The 25804-nt window shown below is 32.7% G+C and overlaps 3 protein-coding genes across 3 annotated transcripts; 2 read left to right on the top strand and 1 right to left on the bottom strand.

Moving 5' to 3' along the window:
* Positions 1 to 87: 87 nt before the first annotated feature.
* LOC142240603 (PSME3-interacting protein) lies at positions 88 to 1454 on the top strand. Its single transcript, XM_075312310.1, has 5 exons — positions 88 to 238; positions 306 to 495; positions 562 to 660; positions 723 to 883; positions 953 to 1454. The coding sequence occupies exons 2-5, from the start codon at positions 399 to 401 to the stop codon at positions 1349 to 1351; spliced, it is 756 nt and encodes a 251-aa protein (XP_075168425.1). The 5' UTR covers positions 88 to 238; positions 306 to 398; the 3' UTR covers positions 1352 to 1454.
* On the bottom strand, positions 1366 to 3658 carry Ns2 (nucleostemin 2). The gene is made up of 2 exons (XM_075312308.1): positions 3323 to 3658; positions 1366 to 3268 (listed from the first exon to the last, which is right to left on the bottom strand). The coding sequence occupies exons 1-2, from the start codon at positions 3530 to 3532 to the stop codon at positions 1463 to 1465; spliced, it is 2016 nt and encodes a 671-aa protein (XP_075168423.1). The 5' UTR covers positions 3533 to 3658; the 3' UTR covers positions 1366 to 1462.
* Positions 3659 to 3754: 96 nt separating this feature from the next.
* LOC142240602 (BLOC-1-related complex subunit 8 homolog) lies at positions 3755 to 4535 on the top strand. Its single transcript, XM_075312309.1, has one exon. It carries the CDS (start codon positions 3799 to 3801, stop codon positions 4354 to 4356), a length of 558 nt encoding a protein of 185 aa, XP_075168424.1. The 5' UTR covers positions 3755 to 3798; the 3' UTR covers positions 4357 to 4535.
* Positions 4536 to 25804: the final 21269 nt, after the last annotated feature.

The raw sequence follows: 25804 nt of genomic DNA, 5'->3' as shown, positions 1-25804 counted from the left end.
AGAAATTGTTTGCCAATTTAAAAGAAATGCAAATAGCGGGAAGAGAAAAATAGGCGATATTCTCAATCTATATGAAATTCGGGCATTTCCGCCCGACTATATTCTTAGAACGCGTTTTCACCTTTGCAGAAAAAAATTTTGTAATAGAAAAAGGATCAATTTTTTGCTACTGCATCGAAAACAACACATCTTAACGAACCGATTCATCGTTAAAATTGAATACAGAATCCAACTACAGGTCAGTTTGTTTTCAAATATCCTAATATACCACAAATAATCGAATAAACACCTTATTTATCGATTAGCATTTGTCATTTTCAATATCCCATCACTATTTCATATTCACATCACCATTGTGTAAATATTTCCAACTTGGAAAGAATATCCATAATAAAAAGATGAGTTCTGGATTTATTACTGAGACGGAAATAGCTGAAGCCCGACAAAGACGACAGGAGGAATGGGAAAAAGTTCGTAAAGCAGAAGACCCTGTCGGTAAATGCGATATTGTAAAAAAACGTAAAACTTGGGGAAAATTAAAATATTTATAAACTTTTGCAGAACGTCCTGAAGAGGCTTATGATAGTCGTTCACTTTACGACCGCTTGCAGGAACAGAAGATGAAAAAAGATTTGGAATACGAAGAGACACATAAACTAAGTAAATTTGTTATGAATTGGTTTTATGATTCATTTTACTAATTTATAATTTGTTTTCTTCAGAAAACCTAATTCGGGGACTGGATGATGATGAAGTAAGTTTTTTGGAGATGGTCGATAAAAACAAAATGGACATGGAAAAGAAACAAATGCAAGAAGAGGAAAAAGAGTTGAAAGAATTTCGTGAAAGGGCAAGAGCCTTACAGGAAGAATGTGAGGATAAGGTATGAGTGGACTTTTTGGTTGAAATGCATTTAATTTCTCAATCTCATCAACTTCTTACAATAATATAGAAACTGCAGTACGAGTTAAAAGCTAAAAAGCAGACTTCTGTTTCCAGACCGTCGCAGAAGGCCCTTTTGGGCATTGGAATCAAACGGAAAAATGGTGAAACTGCCACCCCAATAGAAGACAAAAGCTGCAAGCAAACAAAAACCAATGCTCAGAATGAGTCTAAAGCAACATCCGCCACTTTTGAACAAAATTTGGAATCTATTCATGCCGACAATTTAGATAAAGGACACTTTAAGTGTGTTGCCATTCTGCCAGGTTTAGGTCCCTATAATGAATCCAGCGACTCTGAAGTGAGCAGTGGGAGTGAGGATGAACCTGTTGGTTGCGAGGATAAGAGTACTTACGATCTTATGGGTCGTAAAAATGAAAAGAAAAAACACAATCACGGAGAAAATTAGTCCTCCACATGAAATTCTTTGCTTAGCCTATAACAAAATTTTTATTCTTCAGCTTGCAAATCTCATATAAAAAAAAATATTACTTTGCCAAAAGAACATACAATTCGCCATTCATTTATTTTCCTTTTTATTGCGGTTACGATTTTTAACGTTGGCTACTTCATAGAAATTACTACCCACCTTCTTACGTTTCTGTTGTCTTTCAATGGTACGTTTTTGCTTCGCTGTCAACTTCTTCTTAGCAGGGGGTCCGAGTTGGCGTTCCCCGGATTCTTCGCCAGAATCTTCTTCCTCCACTCTGAATTTTCCAGATGACGTAATTGCCACCGTTTTCTTCCTTTTAGGAGCAGCCTTTTTGTGGACAACTTTTTCCAGGTCTTCGTCGTATTCATCTTCTGAATAAAAATCGCTGGCGCCATCGCTAGAATCTTCCTCCTCCGTTGGGTTCAGTAGACGAGCTTTCTTACGAGCGGCTCTTTCAGCTTTTTGTTTTTCTAACAGCTCTAAGTCTATTTTATCCAATTCCTTTACGTCATCCTCCTCGAATGTAACACCAACTTTGATTTTGCGGAAGTCTTGCAATTGCTTAAACTCTCTGGCTTTTTTCACGGATTCGCTTACAAATGTGGGAGCTTCTGACTTGTCGTCATCTTGATTGTCATTAGACTCTTCCGATGGTTTTTCAGGAAGTTTGTCAGTCTGCGACTTGGGTATTTCAAATCCTTCCGGGGCCACATAATACGGCAATTTTCCTCTTTGGAAGTCATTTAGTATCATTCGTGCCGTTACTGTTATGTCAGGTTCTCCTCCTCTTAAAAGCTTACCACTTTTTTTAGCTATCTGTTCTAAGAAGTCCAAATTTGATGACCATCTCTCAATTTTGTATGTTTTTTTTATATATTCCGGCCGTACTCTTTGCAAAACTGTTTCCACATAATCTTCAGGATTAGTAACAAGTTCGACTCTTACTACGCCTTTCAGGACCTTTTCTGTGTCCGTTTCAGCTGAAGGATAAACCACACCTGGACAATCGATGAGAAATATACGCTTCATTAAGGTAATGTACTGCCAAACTTTTGTCTCTCCAGCTATCGGAGCAACCTTGCACACCTTTTTTGACCTCAGTGCGTTAATGACTGAGGATTTTCCCACATTGGGATAGCCTATGAATCCAACGCTGATTTGCTTTTTGTCTAAATGCAGCTTACCCAATTGTCGGAATAGATTTATAAGAGCACCTTTGCCAAAAGGATGTTGAAGCGAAGCATGGAATGCTATGGTCGGATACTCAGCACTGAGAATAGCCACCCACCGCTGCGTTACCCAAACTGGAACCAAATCAACTTTGTTTAATATGAAGAACAAGTGCTTGTGGGGTTTCTCTTTGCGCAGGAACTCCTCTATGTATTTCGATCGGGTACCCATAGGATCTCTTGCATCTAAAACTTGAAGCAACACGTCCGAAGCGTCTACAACTTTATGTAACTCATTCCAAATACGCTTGCTTTGGCCAGCAGCGAAAATCCAATCTCTTTGCGCATCTTTTTCTCCCGTATCTTCACGCACTAAGTCTACGTCCTTGGTAGCATCGTACCCTTCTTCCTGTTCCTCCACTTTTCGACTTAAGTCTTCCAAGTCTCGTACTTTTATGTTTACACGTTTTCTCTGTTTCTTAGGACCAAACACACTTTCAAAGCTTTCAGTTTCCAGCAAATGAACTCTCTGGTGTTTTGCAGACTCGTTCAACAAAGTAATGGGAAGTTGGCTAGGCTTCATTATTACTTGGTATGGATCTTTGACCGCCTTTCCTATTTCATCTTGGAACTTTTGTAAAGCCGACTGTGTTATAACCCTTGAATTACTGAACCATTTTGGAGTAGGCTCAACTCTCGCCATAGTGCCAGATGGTAGACGTCCCTAAAAACATCTGTATAAAAATACTACTGAATATTTTTGTAAAACACATCCTACCTGGAAGGGAGCAGGTGATATTATTTTGCCTGTTCGATCTCTCTTGGCTTTGAAATTTCGATACATTTGAAGCCGTTTGATTGTCCCTTTAGTTCTTGGATTTGCCACCCCTTTCAGACCAGATTTTGGCCGCTCGGGATTCATGGAGTGATTGGATTTATTAAATCCCTGTTTTCGGGGGGCTCCCGAGGTACTTCTCACTTTCGGCATCGTACTCAGCTATTTTATATTACTATTATCAAGATGAAAATATTCCAAACTGGTTAAGGACAAATGAAAATAAACATGCGTTCAACAAAAGAACGCAAAATCTATGAACGTGGTCTGGCGATGACAAAAAAAAAACAATTACGAATAAATTACCGATAAACGCGACGTCTCGATAATCGATTACATCGAAAATTTTGATATCGTTCTCTACCCATCACCTTTACTTTTTTGTACATAAACAAAAGAAGCAGGAATCTCTTGGAAAAATGTCACCAGTAAATAGTAAGACAACTGGAGTCTCACAAAACAACGATCTAAACGTTAAAGTAAAGAAGTCGTCCGAGAAGATCATAGAGAACATCCACATTGTTGGTAATGATCCCTCTTTGGCCTTTTTCCGGATACAAGAACATGTGAGGAAAGTCATTTCTCCTATTCTCGACAAACGGATTGAAGTCATAGAGCTACAGAAGAATTTACAAGGACACTGTTTCGATATGGAGTATGCCGTCAAGTCGATCAAGGATATTGAGTCTTCCAGCGACATTTTTGCCAACATACAAGACATGGTTAAAAATTCAATTTTTCTAAAACAGCAACTTAGATACCAGGAGGCCAAGAATAATAAAATGGAAAAGGATGCAAAGTCTTCGATGTATAAACGATTTTCGGCACATTTGACTCTAGATCTGGACTTCACCGATATAACAGGTGTAATGCGAGAGACTAGTCATCGAATGGAATCAATTATGTCGTCGAGCAGAGACAATGGGACTCCGAGTAATGTCGGCGAGCTTCAAAGGTCCCATACAACACTCCATTAACACATCCACTAGGAGTTGCTAAAATAATCGTTTCAATTCCAACAATTGTATTATTTCTTTTGTCTCATATTATACTATCAATTCAAATATTATGTCAATATATGTACCATAATGAAAATTCGTATACATACTTCATAAATATTTAAGTTACGAACCAATAAAACCAAAGAACAACAAAATTCTGAGTTTACTAAGGAACTGCGTACAAAAAAAGTGCCTCGTTCACAAACGGGGATCTCAATTTTCATTTTGAGAAAAAGAAATAAGATTTACATACATATATATTTTTTAAACACTACAGTAATTCCCGGAAAAAAAGCGTCGACAAAAAATAGTGAAAATGTTCTTTTTGGATCCGGAAGTGGTGCAAAATTGGCGCAGAAGCGATGAATTTAACATGTCCACTATTTCAACAGCCGTTTCAGTGTTTTGGATATGAAGTAAACATTTTTGTCATATTTTGCCAAAAAAATAGTTTTCGTAATTTTTTATTTTTTATGATTTTTTATGAATGCATTCTAACGCTTGTCTGAAACAAAATTCAAAAATTCGCAATTTTTCTAGATTCTTCTCTAAAAAATTTAAAAAATTTGTAGCATTTTATTAATTCTTTCTCTGTTTTTAATCCTATTTGAGACGAAAAATATAAAATTAGCCATTAAATATGAAAAAAACCAGTTTAATTAAAAGAAATTCCTGTGTAGTTAAAATGAAGAACATCTTTGGGATTTTTAGAAGAAGTGCTTTTAAAATTGTGCCTTTAGAATAACTTCCAATTTTTCTTTGCTGGGAAGTTATGCTGCTAAAAGCATTTGATGTTGTAATTTGTTTGAAATTGTTCCAGCTGATGCATTCTGATATCTTACCAGGGATTTTTATGAAAAACTTTAAGCAAGCACGTTTGCTGAAAACATTCCTTGATTCAACTAATACCCATTAGTAGAGAAAAGCCAACTAAAAACAGCAGTCGGTATCTGCTGTTATATTTTCGTAATTCATGGTCTAGCGAAAAAGATTCGAAAAACAAAATTATTAGGTTTTATTAAACCACTACCCAAAGTATTTTCAAGAACCTCTAATATGGTTAAAAGCATTAGAATTTTCGGGAGCAAAATGCAGCAAGTACACTTGCATGAACTACTTTGCCTAATTCAATAGTTAGAATTTGGATAAAGGAGCATACTCGTCTTCCCCATCTCACACCAATGCAGCAAAAACTCTCATTGTCCTGTAATCTTGTAGGTAAGCCTATTTAAAAAGTAATAACCACTTATTAATTGGCATCGCTCCTTATTACATTTACATACGCATGTCCTAGGAGGAAAGTTCTTCACCCCGGGTATACGTTTGGCCATGAAAAAAGTAGTGTATAAAGAGCATATGATCACCTAATATGAATCCGTTGTTCGTAATTTGAAAAATAACTACTTATTTTCTCAGGTATCCAAATCTCGATAATAAATACTTCTTATGTATAATTGTATTCACATGCCTATATACAAGAAGCCACCGTGGTGCAATGGTTAGCATACCCGCCTTGCATACACAAGGTCGTAGTTTCGATTCCTGCTTCGACTGAACACCAAAAAGTTTTTCAGCGGTGGATTATCCCACCTCAGTAATGCTGTTGACATTTCTGAGGGTTTCAAATCTCCTATAAGTGGTTCACTGCAATGTGGAATACCGTTCGGACTCGGCTCTAAAAAGGAGGTCCCTTGCCATTGAGCTTAACATGGAATCGGGCTGCACTTTGTGATAAGAGAGAAGTTCACCAATGTGGTATCACAATGGACTGAATAGTCTAAGTGAGCCTGATATATCGTGCTGCCACCAAACCTAACATATATAGAAGAATTGTTTTTGAATAATATACGTGAAAAAAGCTTGCCCGGTTCCAAAGATTTTGTCTTTACATTCATGATGTTGGTATTGATTCCGAGCCAAAGAAACGGAGAATTGAAGAGATCTACAGTCATAGAAAAAAGTCTGCTAAAAACAGCAGTCGATGCCTGCTGTTATATTTTTGTACTTCAGGGTCTAACGAACAACAAATTATAAAATTTTTAGGTTATAAATTTTTCCACAAAGCATATTTAAGAACCAATAGTAGTTTTTGGTATATTTTTCCATTGTAATATACTTACAAGCTCCTAAATACGATCAGCAACCATTTTGTTTGATGTTATGCCTGAATTTTATAAATATTCAGATTTTTGGGCAAATACTATAGATATTCATAAAATATTGTATTAGAATAGCTCCTAAGTTGACATTTTTATTTGTTTCAGGCAAGCTAAAACATGTTTTAGTAGACTTTTTGCTGTTTTAGCAGACTTTTCTGCTGTCCCTACTAACAAATTTCTTTGGGTGTAGGAGACGAATTTGAACTTTTTCGATTTTTTTTATATTATGAATGTTTTTTATTTTTTTGTTCATGTGCTATCAGAGTCCTTCAGAAACTTTTTCGCGATTACTCAAATGCTATGTTTCAAGTAAAAACGACTTTAAAATAAAGTATTAAAAGACATCTCCTATTATTTAATCCTGTTTAGCTTTGCTAGATACCAAAAGTCAACAAATTTAAAGACAATTTCATTACTTTTGAAGAGTTTTTTTTAATTATTAAAGCCAAGTTGATCTTAGTACAGCAAAATTGGTTTTCATGTAAAGATACTTATTTTTAAGTCGAGTCACTTAACTATAAGGACAAAACAACTTTATTGAAAAGTTTATCCACTCTTGGACAAGGCAAAAAACTTTATGCGTCTTCTATGCTAACCAAAACTGGCAACAAAAAATCTTTTGTCTCACAATATTTTCTTTCAGTTTATGTTAAACCTTATGAAATTAATAAAAAATTCAATGCATGTGCCGTTTATAAGGAAATTTGGTCCACGGAGAGATGTAAATTTAGATGTGCATATACCCTAGAATGAATTAGACGCAAATTAATTCCAAGATTAAACTAGAACTTTAATCTTTATTATAAGTTAGTCATTATAACTCATCACAATGTAATGCAACGTGTGATGAGAGTTTTACTTCTGGTAATGTAAATTGTAGTGAGTTGTGGTTACCTAGTTTTTGCTGGGAAGATTTTTTCAACAGGAAGCTGCGATTTGTTTTTAACGCATTGTAATTTTTGGCATTTATCCAAAAACTGACAAAAATTAAAATTAGTTTTCGAAATCTCTACACTGCACTGTAAAGTATGTTATTTTTTCTTTGCTGAAATGGCAAACAAATTCGTATATTTAACGTTATAAATTATAAGTAAAATATTTTGCCTTGAGGTTTTTAGTACATTTATAGTGTACGGATTTTACATATATCTTTAGCGTCCAGAGGTCGCAATTTTCATTAGAAAGCAATCAAGATGTTTCGGTAACTCCGAAGCATCTAGATTGCGACTGAAACAAATATGTTCCATCATATCAACCGGAGACCTGATGTAAATTTCTTTGAACTTTTGAACATAAGTGGAGACCTTGTATGGAACCGTTTTTTATAAATATGTAGTCATATATACTGCGAGAGCTAGCATTGAACAGGTTGTCTTCTGTTCCAAAATTACAAATTGTTTGGGGTTATAGCCAAAAAAGGAAGAACCAAAACTGTAGATTTTTGTCTGCTATCATGATTGCTTGATTGATTTATTTGGAAATATTTATGCTATTTTAAGTACAATTATGTGTATAAATATCTACTTGAATTGGATTTCATTTAATTAAAATAAAATGAATGAATATCATTTAAATAAAATATGAATATCAGGGCGTTCATAATAATTCTCTGATCAAGACAATTAGAAAACAATTTAACAATTAGATTATAATATTTAAAAAATATTAAATACAATGAATATTTACTAGATTGTACTTTTTTTAGACTGTGGTGAACATATATAATAAAACTGTAACATTTCCCCCCAAGGTGAATTATTTTAAGGGGAATGATTCATTTGTTTGGGACACTAATATCGTGATTACGTAAAGCTATGAAGCTTTCATAATTTCTCTCGCTTTGAGCTCCAAAATAGTATTGTCCTTGTACTGGACTTTCGGGAGCTTTTGCAAAGAGTGAATCGGTAAAAGCTTTTTAATTTTATTTAGACTTTTGCAACAAAATAAAAACAACAAGGCAATGAAAGCCATGTGAGCAACGACATTGTATCAGTGTGGAAAGTTCTTAACAAACATGGGGATGATTTCAGTTGCACGTGTATGAAGAAGAATTTCTGTGTCTTAATAATCATGTGGGGAAAATTAGACTTATACAAAACTCACTAAGTAAACTGATGGCTAAGCACTTTTTCTTATGTTTCATAAGGTTATGGAAAATATTTGACCAAAATGAGTGTCAAACCTTTTTCCAGGAGCACTTTCGAAATATCTGGATACAGTTTTTGGAAAACACTGCTATCGTGATGTTATATATAATATGAGCGGTGGTGACGAACTTTTTTTCGATTTGTGTTAAATATTTGCCTAGTGTGACCGTACCACAAGTTTTTTGATGGGCACAGTGTACTTGGTAGTAGTGTGACTACAATCCAATATAAAATTTCCAAGAGTATAAGAGAGAATGATTGTCAATTTTTCAAAGCCCTTACAAAATTTATTGGAATAGTATTTCCGCGCCAAAGATTCAGCTTCTTTCAAATGGGGACATTTTCAGGGAGCTATCAAGCTTTAAATCTAGGCTCTATGACACTAAAACACAGATCTAATTTATCAAATTATCATTCTCTTTTAGCGATTTTTTAACAAAACTATTCATTTATACACTCTCATAAAAAATCGCTTCTGTAACATATACTCCCAAACATATTTTGCTTCAAGCATATACATTGTTGGGTATTGCCCAAACATTTATATGTTTGATCTCTTCCAATATATAATATGTTTGAAAGCATATTGGTCTAAACAATATATGTTTGGGTAGTCTAAGTTCCAAACATTTTGTATTTTTGCATCCAAATTCAATAATGTTGTCTTCCAAAAAACAATATGTTATTATGTGAACATATAATATGTTTGGAAGCATTTTGCACCCAAAAATAGGATTTTGCATCTGTGGTTTAAAGTTTTTTTTTTATGAAAATATGGTTTACTTTTATAATGAGGATTTTAACTGACTTTTATTTACACGGATGAAAAAGGCTGTTTTTCATATGTTTGGCTATAAACATTATATGTTTGGAACACAAATTTTTAAACACAATATTTTTGAGTGCAAGCATATAATGTTCATAAACTAGCATAACATGTTTGGGACATATATGTTAATATGTTAGAACATATTATGTTTGGGACATAAAATGTTTGTAAATATAATATGCTTGGATGCAAACATATATTAATTTAGAAATAGCCTATAAACATATATGTGTTTAGTAGCTTGGAGCGCTATTTAACAGGGAGCGATATTGAATTAAGTTGGTGGTTGTTGCTTGTTATTACAAAATTAACATTTTATTTTTCCTTGGGCAATTGATCAGCTACTTCTTTGGTCCTTACAAACTGTGTGGTCCGCTGTTCGAATCCCCGTCCGGCAAAAGGTAAAATTAAAATAAAAAAAATCATACAATTGAATAATTTCTTCTACAATGTTTGTATTACAGAAAAAGGTGCTAAGAACTAAAAAATCTCGTGGAAGTGAGAAAGATGTGGGGGAATATACAATTAGGCAGAAACAACATTTTGAGCATTCAGGTCGAAAACCTATGTTGTTAGCACCTATATTACCTGTTTATTTTCATAATTCATTATGATTGTAAATATATAAATAAATAAATAAAATTTTGAGCACAATATTGTTTGGGAGAATTTTTTTTAAGCATATAATATTTTTGGGTGCAAAATGCTTCCAAACATATTATATGTTCACATAATAACATATTGTTTTTTGGAAGACAATATTATTGAATTTGGATGCAAAAATACAAAAGGTTTGGAACTTAGACTACCCAAACATATATTGTTTAGACCAATATGCTTTCAAACATATTATATATTGGAAGAGATCAAACATATAAATGTTTGGGCAATACCAAAAAATGTATATGCTTGAAGCAAAATATGTTTGGGAGTATATGTTACAGAAGCGATTTTTTGTGAGCGTGTATGAGGTAACGACGTCGACAAACAGCTTGAAATGTTTTTTTTGCATAAGTTATTCCACATAGTAAAAGACAACTCTAACAAATTGTTTTTGGTATGAATAAAATAAAATCTTTCACAAAGGAATGGAGTGCATACAGGATAAGGAACAAAATTATACTTTTTTGGTCGTATAAATATTCCTACAGAATTAAGACGATGGAATGTCACTGGTATGGCTTTGTGTGGATGTCGGCTTACCACATCCACTGCATCGAAAGGACATTGTTACAGAAGTGCAGTTTCTATATATAAATTCTACTAATTTGCATATAGATTAAGAGGAGCTAAAGCCCATTGTGGGTTATTTGGTCACAACCAGCAAGTTCCTGCCAGTGGTATACGCAGACATAGGCACAAAGAATTTCATCATATTAATATTGCAAGACGACTAAACAGTACTTGTATATTGTATCTTCATGTGCAGAACTAAAGAGCGACATTACTCCTACAACAGACTCCGTTTCGCCTATGAATATGAATATCCTATTGAGAAATATATGTATGTGCGAACGATAAGCACTGTGTAATCCAATTACAAACCATACTCTAAGGTGTTGCTATTTATTATTGTACTTGCATACTTGTTATCGTGTTAATGGCTAGAACAGGCCTGGTGCCCGTCAAATCCTTTTCAATAAGGAAAAGTTACAATTTTCATCAATTACTTCCAGTAATTATACGAGGAATCATAGTATTTTATTCTATAATGCCTCGAGAGAAAATATTTTGATGGACAATATCTCCTATGGAAAAATTATGTTTTAAGGAGAAATGTTGATAGAATTAAGGATGTACGACCAGAAACCGATAATGCTTTCCTATTTGTGTGTATGATTACAAATAGGAAAGCATTATCGGTTTCTGGTCGTCTTCCTTCGTACATCCTTAATTCTATCAACGTTCCTCAATACTGTATTGATATCTATCATCGTGGCATTTCCAAACATTCATAGTTATTCGATTTAAAAAAATGTACTATCCATATTCATTCTTTCTTCTGCACTTGTCGTTTGAGGTGGTGAGGGGCATATCGTAGCTACAAATCCAACTTACCCAAGGATATCTCGCCTTGTCCAAACAAAATTTAATATAGAAGCGAATAGGATGGCTTTTATTTATTATTTTGTCCGGATTTTACCAATTGCGTGATACTAAAGATGAAATCTTTATGAAGGAAACGTTGTTAAGGAGAGCAACATCTTGTATTGAAAAAGAAAATATGTTTTCCAGAAGGTCGGAAATGCCTTTCTTTTTATTCAATTTGTATGGATTTTTGCTCTTTCGATGCAAAAGGCTTTAATAAAATGGATCAACTTCGGTATTAATATGGTATAGGCTTTGCAAACCGTGATTAAAATATTATGGATAGTAGATGTTTGAGCTGAAGTCGTTAAATCACGTGTATCACGAAAAAAAAACCTATAATAAAAATGCAGGAAAATAGATTTCGAAAATAGCTTTTGCGTTACGTATACGGTAAAATAGCAAGTTTTCAGAAATTGAATCTAAAAAATCCAAACAAAATCTTTGCTATATCACTCAATATAGTTAGTATATGTATAAGTTACATAAGAAATTTTTATTTATGTTTCACATTAATTGTATCTCCTTCATTCCATTCTAGCGATGCCTTAGATTTACCTCCATCACTACATTAATAAAGTCCAAAGCGGAACAAATGAATATTATTGCTAAATCCATGAGAACATATTTTCGTAGGGAATCGCCATCGTATTTAAATCCTAATATATTAATATATATTATGATAAATCCTAATGAATTCGCCAAATATTCGGCACGTCTCCGTTCCTTCTTAACTTTATTCGACGAGGTTTTTCATCATCTGGGAAACCACCTTCGGGTCAAAAACTAATACATCCCATCATTTGCAATAATTAATGCGAAGCTCGAGACTGACTTTGCGGTCAGATTTCTGTTAAATATTCACACACTGAAAAAAGGTTAACCGGTTCCAAAGATTTTGTCTTACACTAATCATTTTTTTGGTATTGATGCCAGGCCAAAGAAGCGGCGAATTTAAGTAAGGATACTCTTAAGACACATTTCTCTTTTAAATTTGAGTTTTTCGTACTTCACACTAGGAAACAAAATTATTTAATTAATTTATTCGTTTTTTCTTCTTTATGTGCTGTCGGACTTTTTAAAAACAATTTTAATTTTCAAATTACCAACTCGACTTCAAGTAGAAATTGTGCTATGTTTCAAGTAAGAAATGTCCTTATAATACGGACATTTTGAACGCTGTTTTTCTTATTATTCAAGATACTAAAAGTCAACAATTATTCAAGATAGCATATGAAGAAAAAAAAACTGAAGAAGCGAATATTTGCTTCCTAGAGTCAAATACACAAAACCCAAATTTAAAAGAGAATTGTATCTTAAAAGTATTCTTACTTGAATTCTCCGCTTCTTTGGCTCGGAATAAAAACCAAATTTGTTAAAGTAAAAACAAAATCTTTGGAACCGGGCATGCTTTTTTCAGTGTATATACCGGAGTTTAAATTATCAAATTAGCCCAAAAACCTTTGTTGTTAGCACCGATTTTTTGTTATATTTATTTTCATAATATATTGTGAAAAAAAATTAAATATGAATTTGTACATTGTCAAGAATTCATGGACTCTTCCATTAAATAGATGTACGTTCACGTAATATATTTTTTCGTAAATACATGTTACTAAAATATGAAATTTTTATTAATGTGCATATTATGTAAAAGTAAATATTTTTCATTGTCAAAAATATGTATATTTCATTTATAATATTAAAAATTTCATTAATATAATTTATGAAGTTTTTTCATACAATTTATGAATTATTTATAAATAATATAAAATATTACAAAATTATGTTCTTTATTTGCTGGACTTTAATAAATGGGGGAAAATCCAAAGAAAATATACATTTAATACATGACATTTTTAGTATATATTATGTAAAAGTAAATATTTTTCATTGTCAAAAAATATGTATATTTCATTTATAATATTAAAAATTTCATTAATATAATTTATGAAGTTTTTTCATACAATTTATGAATTCCGTGTTTGGAAAATTTTTGTGAACCCTATTCATAAAATAAATGTATTATTTTTTGGTTTGAACAGAGGAAAGGTAGGCTTGTCAAAATTATTAGATTGTAAATATTGTAATAAATAATAAATAGATGATAATACCAAAAACAATTAAGTTCCAAGTGTGCAAATATCATTTTTCTGACGAACTAGGGATATAATGAACTAAAAGTCCTGGTCCCTTATAACCATGTTCTAGCGTATATAGGTCAGACATTAGATCGAACCAATTTTAACTACATTCATATACAGTGAAACCTCTAAAACTTGGACACTTTGAAAGGCAGACACCTTTCAAAGTGTAGAGTTTTCGTGAGACGTTTGCTACACTATAACATCAAAATTAGCCTCTCATAAGAAGACATCTCCCAAATTAAGGCGGCCGTGGGTGTCCACTTCTAAGAGGTTTCTCTGTAGGTATCTGAGTATATGAAACATGTTGAAATATATATAATTATGTGTGTGTGTGTAGTATTCTTCTCTGCTTGAATATTTATGGTTTTGAACATTTATTTCAATTAATGACCCCACATTTATTATGACTATTATCACTGTTTGCGAATGTACGAGTACACGGTGGCGAATTTGGCATGCTAGTGTATCGAGTATGGAGAATATTATCCATGGGATACGGATACATTTTTATGGCTTTAATTACAACGGACAACAACATACAGCATCACAGACATTGTTAGTCGACCATAGATACCATGGGTATGAGCTATAAAATTAGATAAACGACCATTTAAATCCTTAATTTATAATGTTTCTTATGTTTTTCTTGCCCTTCTTCCTTTTCGTGTTCCTCACTTTAACTTGCAACAATCGTTCTCTATACGCGCTCATCGCTTTGGCATCCCGCTTGCTAAATGTAAAAGATAAAGTGTTAAAATCGTTTTTATACTTTGCAATTTTGGTTTGGTGCCAAAGAGTTCATTTTCACAGAAAAGCCAAAGCAAAGCAGCAAATACTAAACAACGTCTACATAAAACGACAACAGAGGGAAGACGACAACTGTGAGAGCAGGACCAGGACAATGAAGTAAGGCCAAGCCAAAAGTAGAAATAAAAAATAATTAAATCGCTCATATTTATTTCATTATTGTTTACTTGCTGGAATGCAATTAGGCAGTATTTGAATTGATGCTCTCTGCGAGTATATTTTCAAATCAAAAATGGTTCATTACAACTTCGTATTTGTAAAGAACATAGAAAAATAACTAAAGGGTTTAGTGGAATTTGAAATTGACAAAATTATTATGCTGTTTTGTTTTTTATTTAGATGAATATTTTATGTTGACCATATTTTATATTTTAAAAATATATCTGATAATACATAACTTTGATTTAAAAAGTAACCAATGGAAATCATTTTTTCTTAGATTGAAGTGGTTCAATTCCAGGTTAAAAAAGTTTATCGCCCAGAGAGTCATGTATGTATATCTAGTTTTTCAACAACCATAAAAATGACATTAACATTTTCTTACTGTGAAAAGTGGAAGCTTCTAACGTATTTAGGAATTCAAGATGAAAAAATTCATGATGCACATTAAAGCTTACATAAATCATAGTAATGTTTGGCCATTAAAATGAAAACTTCCCCGAAAGTGTAAGGCTGTGGCCATTCAAAAGACACGTAGTTTAAATAATAATAAAATCTGTCACCTCCTTCCCAATTAGCAAAAACGACTTTCCCTATTGTGAAAACATCGCAAAAGCTAAGGTACATATTTAAGACAATTTTGTAATTATTAACTGACCTCAAATGTAGGACTTAGGAAAAAGGAGGTCATTTTCTATTCACGCATACACACATACACACGCACAATCTCATTTTTAACAAAGAATAAACATCTATTGTGGCTTCTACCATTGCTTCCCTTCGCCACGACATAAATTGTACGTCCATGTAAGTCACTTTAACATAAACTATTTCTTTGATATTCTTTCTATTCATAATTAAATGTAGTCAGGGGTGAAGTTTATGGCCAAATTTGTGAAAATCTGGCGATACATATATAGGGGAGCTATATCAAAATCTGAACCGATTTCGATGAAATTTGGCACTCTTAAAGGGTGGTCAATTGGATTACTTAGTGGTCAATTTGACGCCGATAGATTGTAAATGAACGCAATCTGACCCCATTTATCGAAATCGGCCGATACATATATATGGGAGCTATATCTAAATTTGATCCCATTTTTCCAAATTCAATAGCGTTCGTCTCTATACTAAAAAAATGCCACATACCAAATTTCATCAAAATCGGTTAATAATTGCGACCGGAATCCTGCGAACAACAAATACATGGACGGACACCAAGCGCTAGATCGACATTGGAGGCGATTGTGAGTCGATCGGTATATATTTTATGGGTTATAAAATCAATATTTCTGGTAGGCAAATTTTTTGGCAGATCAAAGTTATTATACCCTGACCACTATGTGGTTTAGGGTATAATGAATTGAGGGAAAAATCCAATTTTTCCTTCAAAAAATTTTATTAGCGGAAAAAATGTTTTATTTTTAATAAGTTTTCTTTAATTAAAATAAAGTACTAACATATTTGTATCATGTTTAAATTAGTAACATATTTTAGTTAAAATTTTCTAAAATAAAGCTATATTTTTTTTGTACCAACAAAACCACAAGAGGGTCTTCGAAATATTACCTACAAGTTCTTAGAACTTTAGTCTGGGGTCTTTATCTAAGTAGAAGGAGTGATAGAATAAAATATTTTTTATTGTAACCATTTTGAAGGCTTATTTCGATTTTCTCAATTTAAGACGCATATGTGAAGGCTTATTTCGATTTTCTCAATTTAAGACGCATATGTGATTTGCTTACATCCAAACAAGTTTAAAATCGGTACCCATTAGATCAAAATTGTGCATTTAAAAAATCATAAACATTTCTTACACAAAATGATATATCGCCTAAGCACAAACATTTAGGGCAATATCAAAATATGAACCAATGTGAGCTAAATTTTACCCAAATCGTTAGTTTCGTGGCACTTAACAAGTGAAGTCGGTGAAAGTAAAATATGGGGCCTACATCAAAGTAGCGACCGAAAATGTTCGGAGTTCGCCAAAGCGCACAGTAACGTTCATTTTGTATTACATATCGAAAGGATTGGAATTAATGGCATTTTCTTGATATACTTTTGGGCGGCATTGGCATGTTGGCTTGTTTGCTCTTCAAGCTTATATCCCGATGCAAACGCATAAAAAATATGTCCATCTATAGACGATACTACCGCCTTAACTTTATGTTGTGAATCGAAATATGAAAACCATAAATTCTTGTTAATTTTAATATACCGCCATTTCTCTTTGAGCTTCTGCAGACTATGGGTAGCAATGTTATATTTATATATGTGTACTAGAGTTTATATGAATGGTCATAATAGGGAAAACTGTGTATAGTTGCACAAGTATTGTGTAAATAATAACAGCCATAAATTGTACTGTTCGTAATATGTATGTATATACAACAATGTAAAGCGAGTATGGTGGAAGCGCAACAAGGTCCTTCATCAATCCATAAATGCGTATGTATGTATCCTGGAGGATATGTTCTCTTTGACTTTTGCTCATCTTGATGAATGGCTAGCCATTATAAGGAATAAAATAGAAAGTACTTACACAATGATATTGTAAAAAGGTATTTTGACAATTTACAATAAAATTTAATTATCAAAGATTTTCCTAGATGAAAATGTAATTTAATGTCAATAAAATTGTTGGTTATGGAAGAATGTAAAATTTGTTTTAATTTTGCTATAAATTCCTGCTGGAACATTTGTGAGATCAATGCACAATCTGGCCCATCGAAATCGTCCTCTTTTTTTATAAGTATTTTAATTATTTTCAAATTTTTTGTTAACTTTCAACAGAGTTGGTATCTCGACAATCTTTAGTGAATCATTTACTAATAGGAATTCATCTCATGTTAGGTTTTTAGGAATTTTATTGTCTTTAATATGCGCATTAAATCGACTTTTTGTCGATATACTGATAGAAATTTCGTTTTATTTCTAAAATTTCGTTTCGGAAGAAAGTATTTTTTCTTTGTGTAATTAGCGATAACTGCGGTAATTACGAAATACGAGTTAAAATTTTGTAATTACCGTAGTATTTACGAAGAATCTGCAAATTGAAAGTGATATCTTACGACCTTTACTTTTCAACCAAATACACAGTCCATTTCGTTTACATCAAGCACTGTTCTTTTCTGACTTTAAGTCTTTAATAAGACACATTTTGGCTTACAAATTATATGGTTTAAATTAAAAAAAAAATTAAAAATAATTTCTTCTACATTGTTTGTATTACTAAAAAACCTAGTGGAAGTGATAAAGATGTGAGGGAAAATGTAATTAGACAATAAACGTTCACAAAATCACAAAAAGTATATACTTTTCTTCCAAAGAAACTTCCTTACAGCGAAAAGCAAATGAGAAACGGTCTTTGTTTGTCTAAAATTTCGTTTGGGAGGAAAGAATTATTTTTTTTGCGTGCAATCGAAATATGTTTTTCTACGATAGTCGTTTACGTAAAGATATTCACGAAAATAGGCAACGCTTGGGATTCAAAGCATCTTCGAATACTTGGCATAAAGTTTTACGATTATAATTTTGTTTTCATACATTACGTTTTTTCTTTAGTTTTTATATATAAAATAAATTTAATATATGTATTATTTTATTTTTCCTTTGCAAAATACTTTTTTGTGCTTTTTAAACTTATTTTTAATTAATTGTAATTTTGACAAATTCATCTATGAGTACATAATTAACCCTTTCATTACCGAAAAAATGCAATTTTGACAATTACAAAAATTCATTGTACGATTTTCATAAAATAAAGGAGCAATTCTTCAAAAAGTTTAGAATGCTTTACAAAAGTTTTATTTTTCAATTATTCAACCGATATCGTTCCACAACCAAAGTATTCGCTTGTGAAACTTATAGCTTTTCAGCAAACTCAAGCGACTCTGTCCATTGGGCTTTCTCTTTTGTTTTGGTTTAACATCATTCGTTCGAGCCCTTAATGCCACAGAATATGTACACATACATATGTAATGGGAATTTAATTAAATACTCTAAATCTGATGACAGAAATGAGGAATGTTCTTCAAAGCAATAAAGCTCAGGTGTCTGTCCAAAAAATAATCAACATTTTTGTTGTTTTTTAATCGAAGAGTTAGTTACAGATCTATGACATTTATTTAGAACTGAACCGAAACTGAAAAATATCCAATAGAGTTCAATGTAATGTAATTGATGTTTCCCAATTCAGTAAAATCGATGGCCATTTATCCTTAGCACAAACAGAGATGTTGTGGTTAAGTTTTGACGAATTAAATTTGTGATAAAAGCTTAATTTTTTTGTGCAGAATCAAATGGTTTACGAATCTCAAAACGTGTATGTCTGTTGTGAATGGTGGTCTATGGTACCTACCTCGTACACCCACTGAACTTTTTGACATTTTAATTAGCTTTGTGGTTTCCATTGCGCGCACTTGCAGCCTTGGTTTATTTTAAAAAAGAAAAGCGGAACAAGTAAAACATTGTTGAACTAATACGCTCTGTTGATTTCCATTCTATGAACGGAAAATACAAATAAGCAACAATAATAACAAAATACCATTTTATTGTTTTATTTTTGTGAGAGAGATGTGAAGAAGAGGAAGATGAAATGAGAAAGCGGTTACGCATATATTAACATTATGAAAGGCTGTGGTAGTTCTCTGGCATTTAATTACCCTTTAACATAGAAATAATATTTTCACATTGGTAACCTGAGGCCTATGCATTTATAGAAATACGAATTAGCATCAGGCGTCTCTGTGTCAGAAACTTATAATAACAAAAGTAAAGTAAACAATTAAAAGGATGTCTCGAGAACGAAAAAACTATGCAAACATATGCGAAAACATTTCATCTAATTTTTCGACATAATTTATATAATGGATTATTGTAGATAGAATTGTAATATCATCACGCATAACGCCCTATTAATATTCCTTACTAATAGTTTGGTCAACATTTTTTCAAAACTTGGAAAATTCGATTTTTTTTTTTAAATATTAGAAAAATCGACTTTCAACTTTGGCGACTAATGAAAAGTAGATAGAAAAAAGTAGCATTACACTGAAAATATATTGTTTCCCATCCAAAAATAACATTTTGCTCCAAGAGGTTATCATATTCCTTCTCTGCGAGTTTACACGTTAACCCTTTGACCATCGGTGTTCCCTGCTCATGGTTTTAATACCACGACCTCATAATCTAATTTCCTGTCTAGTTTCTCAAGGTTAATTTGAAGTAGTGAATGTTATCTAAATAATTCACCGTGGTGCAATGGTTATCATGTCCACCTTGCATACACAGGGTCGTGGCTTCAAATCCAGTTTCGATCAAACTCTGTAATACTGGTGACATTTCTGAGTGTTTCAAAGCTTCTCCGTTCTGACTCGGCTATAAAAAGGAGGTCCCTTGTCAATGAGCCTAACATAGAATCGGGCAGCACTCAGTGATAAGAGATAAGTTCACCACTGTGATATCACAATGGACTGAATAGTCTAAGTGAGCCTGAAATATCGTGCTGCCACTATACCTAACCTAAATATGCTATTGTTTTGATACAATCAACCATACAAATCAAACAGTAAACAAACAGTATCGAATGCGAATCACAGATAATAAGTGCAATATGCTATAACTATTTTCTATATTGGTAGATACTAATAGTTTTTTTGTTTTATATTTTAGCACATACAAGCAAAGAAAAAAAACCGTTTGGAAAACGTGTACCGAAAACGTTTTTCTTTTGTTAGAGTTTTTTGAATTGGTTCGAAAAGTATACACTTTTATCACCAAATAAATTCGTTTGTTACAAAATTTTTATTTTTTCAATATAAAAAGTTATTTTTGAACCAACAACACAGTCCATTTCGTTTATATCAAACACTGTTCTTTTCTGACTTTAGGTCTTTAATAAGACACATTTTACAGTTCATAGTAAAAATTTAATATAGTAGAATGTAATGTTGAACATTTTTTCGGAATCTTCCGACCATATCTGGAATTTATGTAAAAAAAAGCTTTGGTCGAAGCAGGGATCGAACCCACGACCCTTGGCATGCAAGTCGGACGTAGCAACCATTGCTCCACGGTGCCCAACTAAATGTATTTTTCTGTTAAATAAACTTTGTTTAATCGGCTCGTGGGCGCCGCAAGCTATGCTATATAAATATAACTTATATGGGTAATTATCTATTGATGACAATAACGGCTACATAGCTCAGTGGATAGTGTGTTGGCTTACAAACTGCATGGTCCGCGGTTCGATTCTCCGTCCAGGCGAAAGATAAAAAAATTGTAAAATTTATAAAATCGTATAATTTCTTCTACATTGTTTGTATTGAAAAAGGTGCTAATAACTAATAAACTTCGTGGAAGTGAGAAAGATGTGAGAGAAAATTCAATTAGCTAGACAAAAATTTTTTGAGGTAGTATTTATGAAATTGTTTTTACATCCTGGAAAAGAATAACCCCCATATGCAATAATGTTACAGAATACTTCAAGCCTACTTTTGCCATATAAATTCATTCGATAAACTGTCAATAAATTGTTTTGCATATGGGCATAAAGGTTTATCACAAAAATTATATACTTTTCTTCCAAATACACTTCCTTTCAACGAAAAGCAAATGAGAAACGAACTTTGTTTGTCTAAAATTTCGTTTGGGAGAAAAGAATTATTTTTTGCGTGTATATTTTGTATATCATCAAAGGTATAGAGTACATCTTACGTATACGTGTTATTGTCTCTATTGCAAAACACATACGCTCCGATGCCCCGTAAAGGTGATTATTTATCGACATTTTTGTTTTGTTTAACCGAATGATAATTCAAATAAAAATGTATTCCGAAAGCCATCGTGCGTACAAGTTATATTACAAAGATTCAATTTTTTTGAAAATTATTTTTTTTTCAATTTTTGATTTTAGGCTGAGCCTTTTGGTTATCAATTTATTTTGTTTTGTGTCAACATACAATTGGTCTGATTATGTTCATATTTCCTGGAAAATGTATTTCTCGTTATACACTGACTATTTCGCAGCTTTGCGTGAACTTCGACAGTGGGGAATGAAGGAAAATTAAAGGATTTCAAGATAGATGCATAAAATATCCAAGACCATATAAATATATGGAATGTATCCTGCAGAAGTAAAAAAAACATGAAAACAAAAACTGAAAATTGGAACACAAATGCACTTAGCATGTGAAAGATTAATGTTGCACAAAATGAAAGAAACGTTGAAAATTCTCCGTCCTTCATGCCTTCTACTTTCGGGGTGCATGGATATGATGAAAAAAAAAAAACAGACATGTAGAATGGTATGCAACTGGAAACAGAGAACAAAAGATTTGGGGAATGAATCCATTGTCGCCCAAATAGTTAAAAAGGTCATAATTTCGAATCAATGAAAAATTACGAAGAAAACCAAAGAATCCTATGAAATAGTTAATCTTTCTTTATTTTTTTATAGATGTAGCGTAGAACTTATTTACCTTTCAATGTTGTCCTTCCCAATTATTCTGCTTCAGTACTTGGGATTGCATCAAAAGCAAAATCTGCTGCCAGTGAGTTGGTCGTAATTATTGCCCTAAAGCAAAGAGGACAAAAATCCATGTGAAGTGGAAACCGGAATGCAAGCAACATGATATCCTTCATTTGATGATACAACAATACCGGCAGCTAAATGCTGTAAGAAATGGGATTTCAAGACTGACAGAGCCCTGCCACAAATCATAAACAACATTGAAGGTACGTTATAATTGACACCATTTCATACCATTTCAAATACAATAGTGCATTGTCAATGGAACTTCATATTAATAAATTTACAGGAAATCAAAATGTTTGCTTAAAGAATAATGTTAAGCATATTGGAATTTGCCCAAATCCTAGAGTCTCAACATCACGGAATTTTTAAAACACAACTTTCTCTCTATTATAAATTAAATAATGGAATTTTGAAGATACTAAATTTTTATCTTCAGGTAGAGAGAAGTTGTTACTATACATTAAAAAAAAGTATATTGTTTGCTTAAGAAAGTTGTTGAACCAATGTAACAATTGTATATCAATTAAACCATGTGTGTCAAAGAACAATACATTCGTGGGAGAAAAAAATAAAACGTATGAGGATTATATTACGTTTAGATTGCCTTGTGTCTACCCAGAAAACGTTGTTGCGATGACATTCGATACCTTTGTGCTCATTTCTCTCATCTTGATTGCTTCTAATTAATGGAGATAACTATCATATCGTTAATTCAAACAAATTGTGACAGATTTCCTCGGCAGAAAGAAATCTACGTAGGTGAAAGAAATACCATAAGCCACAAGAGAACTCTGCATTATTCCCGGGATTTATTCTTTGTCAAAGCCATAGTAGAGCTAAACATATACCATGAGATAGCAGCCTGTTGTTGTGTTGTTCAAAATGGAGCATATGCACATGTTAGCTCATATGAAGCAATGCGATGTTATCTTTATAGTCAAAAAGGCCTCTTTATATTTCTATTATTACAAAATTTGCAATGTTCGAATTCCGGGCATTGAATATAATCATTAAAACAGTCAAGTGCTTTAAGTTTTGCAAGCTTAACGTTTCGATTCGATGGAGGCTTCATTTTAGCTATGGTTAGCTAAAAGATTTGCTGACGGGCCCTGTTTGAAATACGAATCTTTTTCATATTTACGAATTCTCAAGCCGCCAACACATTTTGGACGGCGATTAGACGTTTCAGTAATAATCGACACATGAACCGTTTAATTTAGTCATGTAATTCTCCTAATATTGTGCGAGGAGTCGGCCCAATTCATCCATACTATTCAGAATAAACTAGATTCCAGCTGCACTGATTCATATGGCAGAAGCTACCCACATGCTTTATCGAAAAAAATTATATATATACTTAAAAGGCCTAACCATTACACGGATACTTCATACAATCGCTTTGCTTATTGAGTTTCTTGAGAAATCCCTTAGAGTACGACACATTATAATTATGTTCTTCCTTGATGTCATAAATTGCCAAGGAGAATGCCAAGGCTTTTCGCTCGGTGAGGCAACAATTCATCATTATGTCTCCTTATTTCAGACAAGCGGTTGTTTATGTTCACCTCGATCTTTTGCTTAACATATTGCTCAGCTACTTGGTTGGCGTATCATTTGGCTACTTACATATATACTCGTATGTGTGCGTATATGTGAGAGGATTGTGTCATCCATTGCGGCATACACATCTGGTGCACACAAGAGGTGCATAGTTATTTGTCAAGTCTTTTGGAGTAACTTCTTGATATTTGCTTCTTCTTAAGTTCTGAGGATTAGAATGTGTCAGATCCACATATAATGATAAATGCATTTCTCATTAAGTGAAGATGAATTAAAGATAGGTAATGATAGGAATGATGTAAATTCTGGGTACACGCACAGAAATGGGCATGGCTGTCGCATCCATTTAGTGCTTTTTAGAGCATGTAATTGTCGCGAAAACCATGTATTTTATCTTTGTAAAAATAATTTTCGAGCAGAGAAAATTGTATGCTGGCAATAAGCATTTAAATGGTTCTCAAATGCCGCAACTATGTTATATTATATAAATGATAGAATTTGAGACCATTAAATGGTCATGTACCTGACCATTAAATTTTTTACCTTTTTGCAGGGGAAAAAAGGTGACGTATGCACCTGTCTAGGACCATTACATGACCATAAAGACCATGTACATTTTTCGTGACCAGTTAATTTTTTAACTTTTTTGCAGCGAAAAGAATTTTGTAAAAATATTGATCAGGTACACACAATTTTCATTTTGCACGTCAGTCGTAGATTGATTGTTGCTTGGAATAGACGGAGAATACGAAATTATTGTGTGTTGTCTTAATTTATTTATTCATAAGTGGCACGTGGTTTTATGTGAACACAAAAAGGGAAATGTAATTGAAAAAAATATACCTGTTTTTGCTCTGAATTTTGCTATATGGTATCATTTATTTTTATTTACAGGTACATGATGTCTGCACTCGTACATTTGATGGGCACGACAAAAATATGGGATGATTACTTATTGTTGAAATTGTACCAAAATAGAGTGTGTAAAAATATGTACAATATTATAAATAAAGTTAATTTTGTGTTTTCCTTTTTCAAGTGGCGACGTTTTTTCGACAACGACAAATTTTTTTCATAAAGATCAAAACATTTTAGGTTGTGACCATGTTCTTTTAACTGGAAGAAAAACATTTTTGACGAATACCATAACATTTTAGATTGTGACCATTGTCTTTTGATTCAAACAAAATTCCTTTTGTCAATATAATAACATTTTAGATGAGGAAAATTTTATTTTTCTTAGAACTATGTTCACTGAGCCAACATGGTTGCAGGTGAAAATGTTACATGGTCGCCGCAAAAATAGCTCCTATCATATTATTTTGCTCTTCGAATATGATCGTGAAAATCATGTTTTTTCTCTGCGTGTATACATCCTAAATCTTCAGGCCTAATTTTATTTACAAAGAATCACAATATTTTAAATTATGAATTGCATTTTGTTCATTATGCTGGATCTTATATTTACCGCGTACCTCAATAGGTATCAAATTGTTGCCTGACGATTCCGCCTTTCAAAGTATAGTCTTAATAAAAATAAAATAGTTCCGCTTAAATATAACTTTAAACGCGTTTAAGCATATATATAACTTTAAACGGGGATATTGTCATTCGAACTGAGAAAAGCATACAGAGTTACAAAGATGTAGTTTTCACTTTAATTAATTTGGTTCTGCTTCCGAGCCAATTATAAATTTGGTTTTGCGTACTTGATAGTGGGAAATAAAACATAATTTATTCCTATTTTTTCATAGTGTAGTGTAAAAGTTATTCACAAACATGTTAAGCTGAACCTAAATTCAAACTCGACTTCAAGCACAAATTATTTCAAGTAGAAAGCGATTTTAATATAAAGAAACACATCTCCTATTTATACCCTTCACCACTACTGTGGTACAGGGTATAATAAGTTTGTGCATTTGTATGTAACGCCAAGAAGGAGTAATCATAGACCAACCTTTTAGTATATGGATCGGCTTAGAATTAAA

Source organism: Haematobia irritans, chromosome 5 (genome assembly GCF_050003625.1).
Source record: "Haematobia irritans isolate KBUSLIRL chromosome 5, ASM5000362v1, whole genome shotgun sequence".
Taxonomy (NCBI): Eukaryota; Metazoa; Arthropoda; class Insecta; order Diptera; family Muscidae; genus Haematobia; species Haematobia irritans.
The sequence above is the reverse complement of the archived record's forward strand: the minus strand, read 5'-3'. Positions and strand labels throughout refer to the sequence as shown.

What these genes read in the sequence shown, in the direction of transcription:
- LOC142240603 (XM_075312310.1), top strand. Translation starts at nt 399, where the DNA reads ATGAGTTCTGGATTTATTACTGAGACGGAAATAGCTGAAGCCCGACAA. An exon ending in CGAAGAGACACATAAACTAA is followed by an intron (nt 661 to 722) that starts GTAAATTTGTTA and finishes TGTTTTCTTCAG; the next exon opens with AAAACCTAATTCGGGGACTG. An exon ending in AGGAAGAATGTGAGGATAAG is followed by an intron (nt 884 to 952) that starts GTATGAGTGGAC and finishes ACAATAATATAG; the next exon opens with AAACTGCAGTACGAGTTAAA.
- LOC142240602 (XM_075312309.1), top strand. Translation starts at nt 3,799, where the DNA reads ATGTCACCAGTAAATAGTAAGACAACTGGAGTCTCACAAAACAACGAT.
- Ns2 (XM_075312308.1), bottom strand. Translation starts at nt 3,532, where the DNA reads ATGCCGAAAGTGAGAAGTACCTCGGGAGCCCCCCGAAAACAGGGATTT. An exon ending in TATCACCTGCTCCCTTCCAG is followed by an intron (nt 3,269 to 3,322) that starts GTAGGATGTGTT and finishes AGATGTTTTTAG; the next exon opens with GGACGTCTACCATCTGGCAC.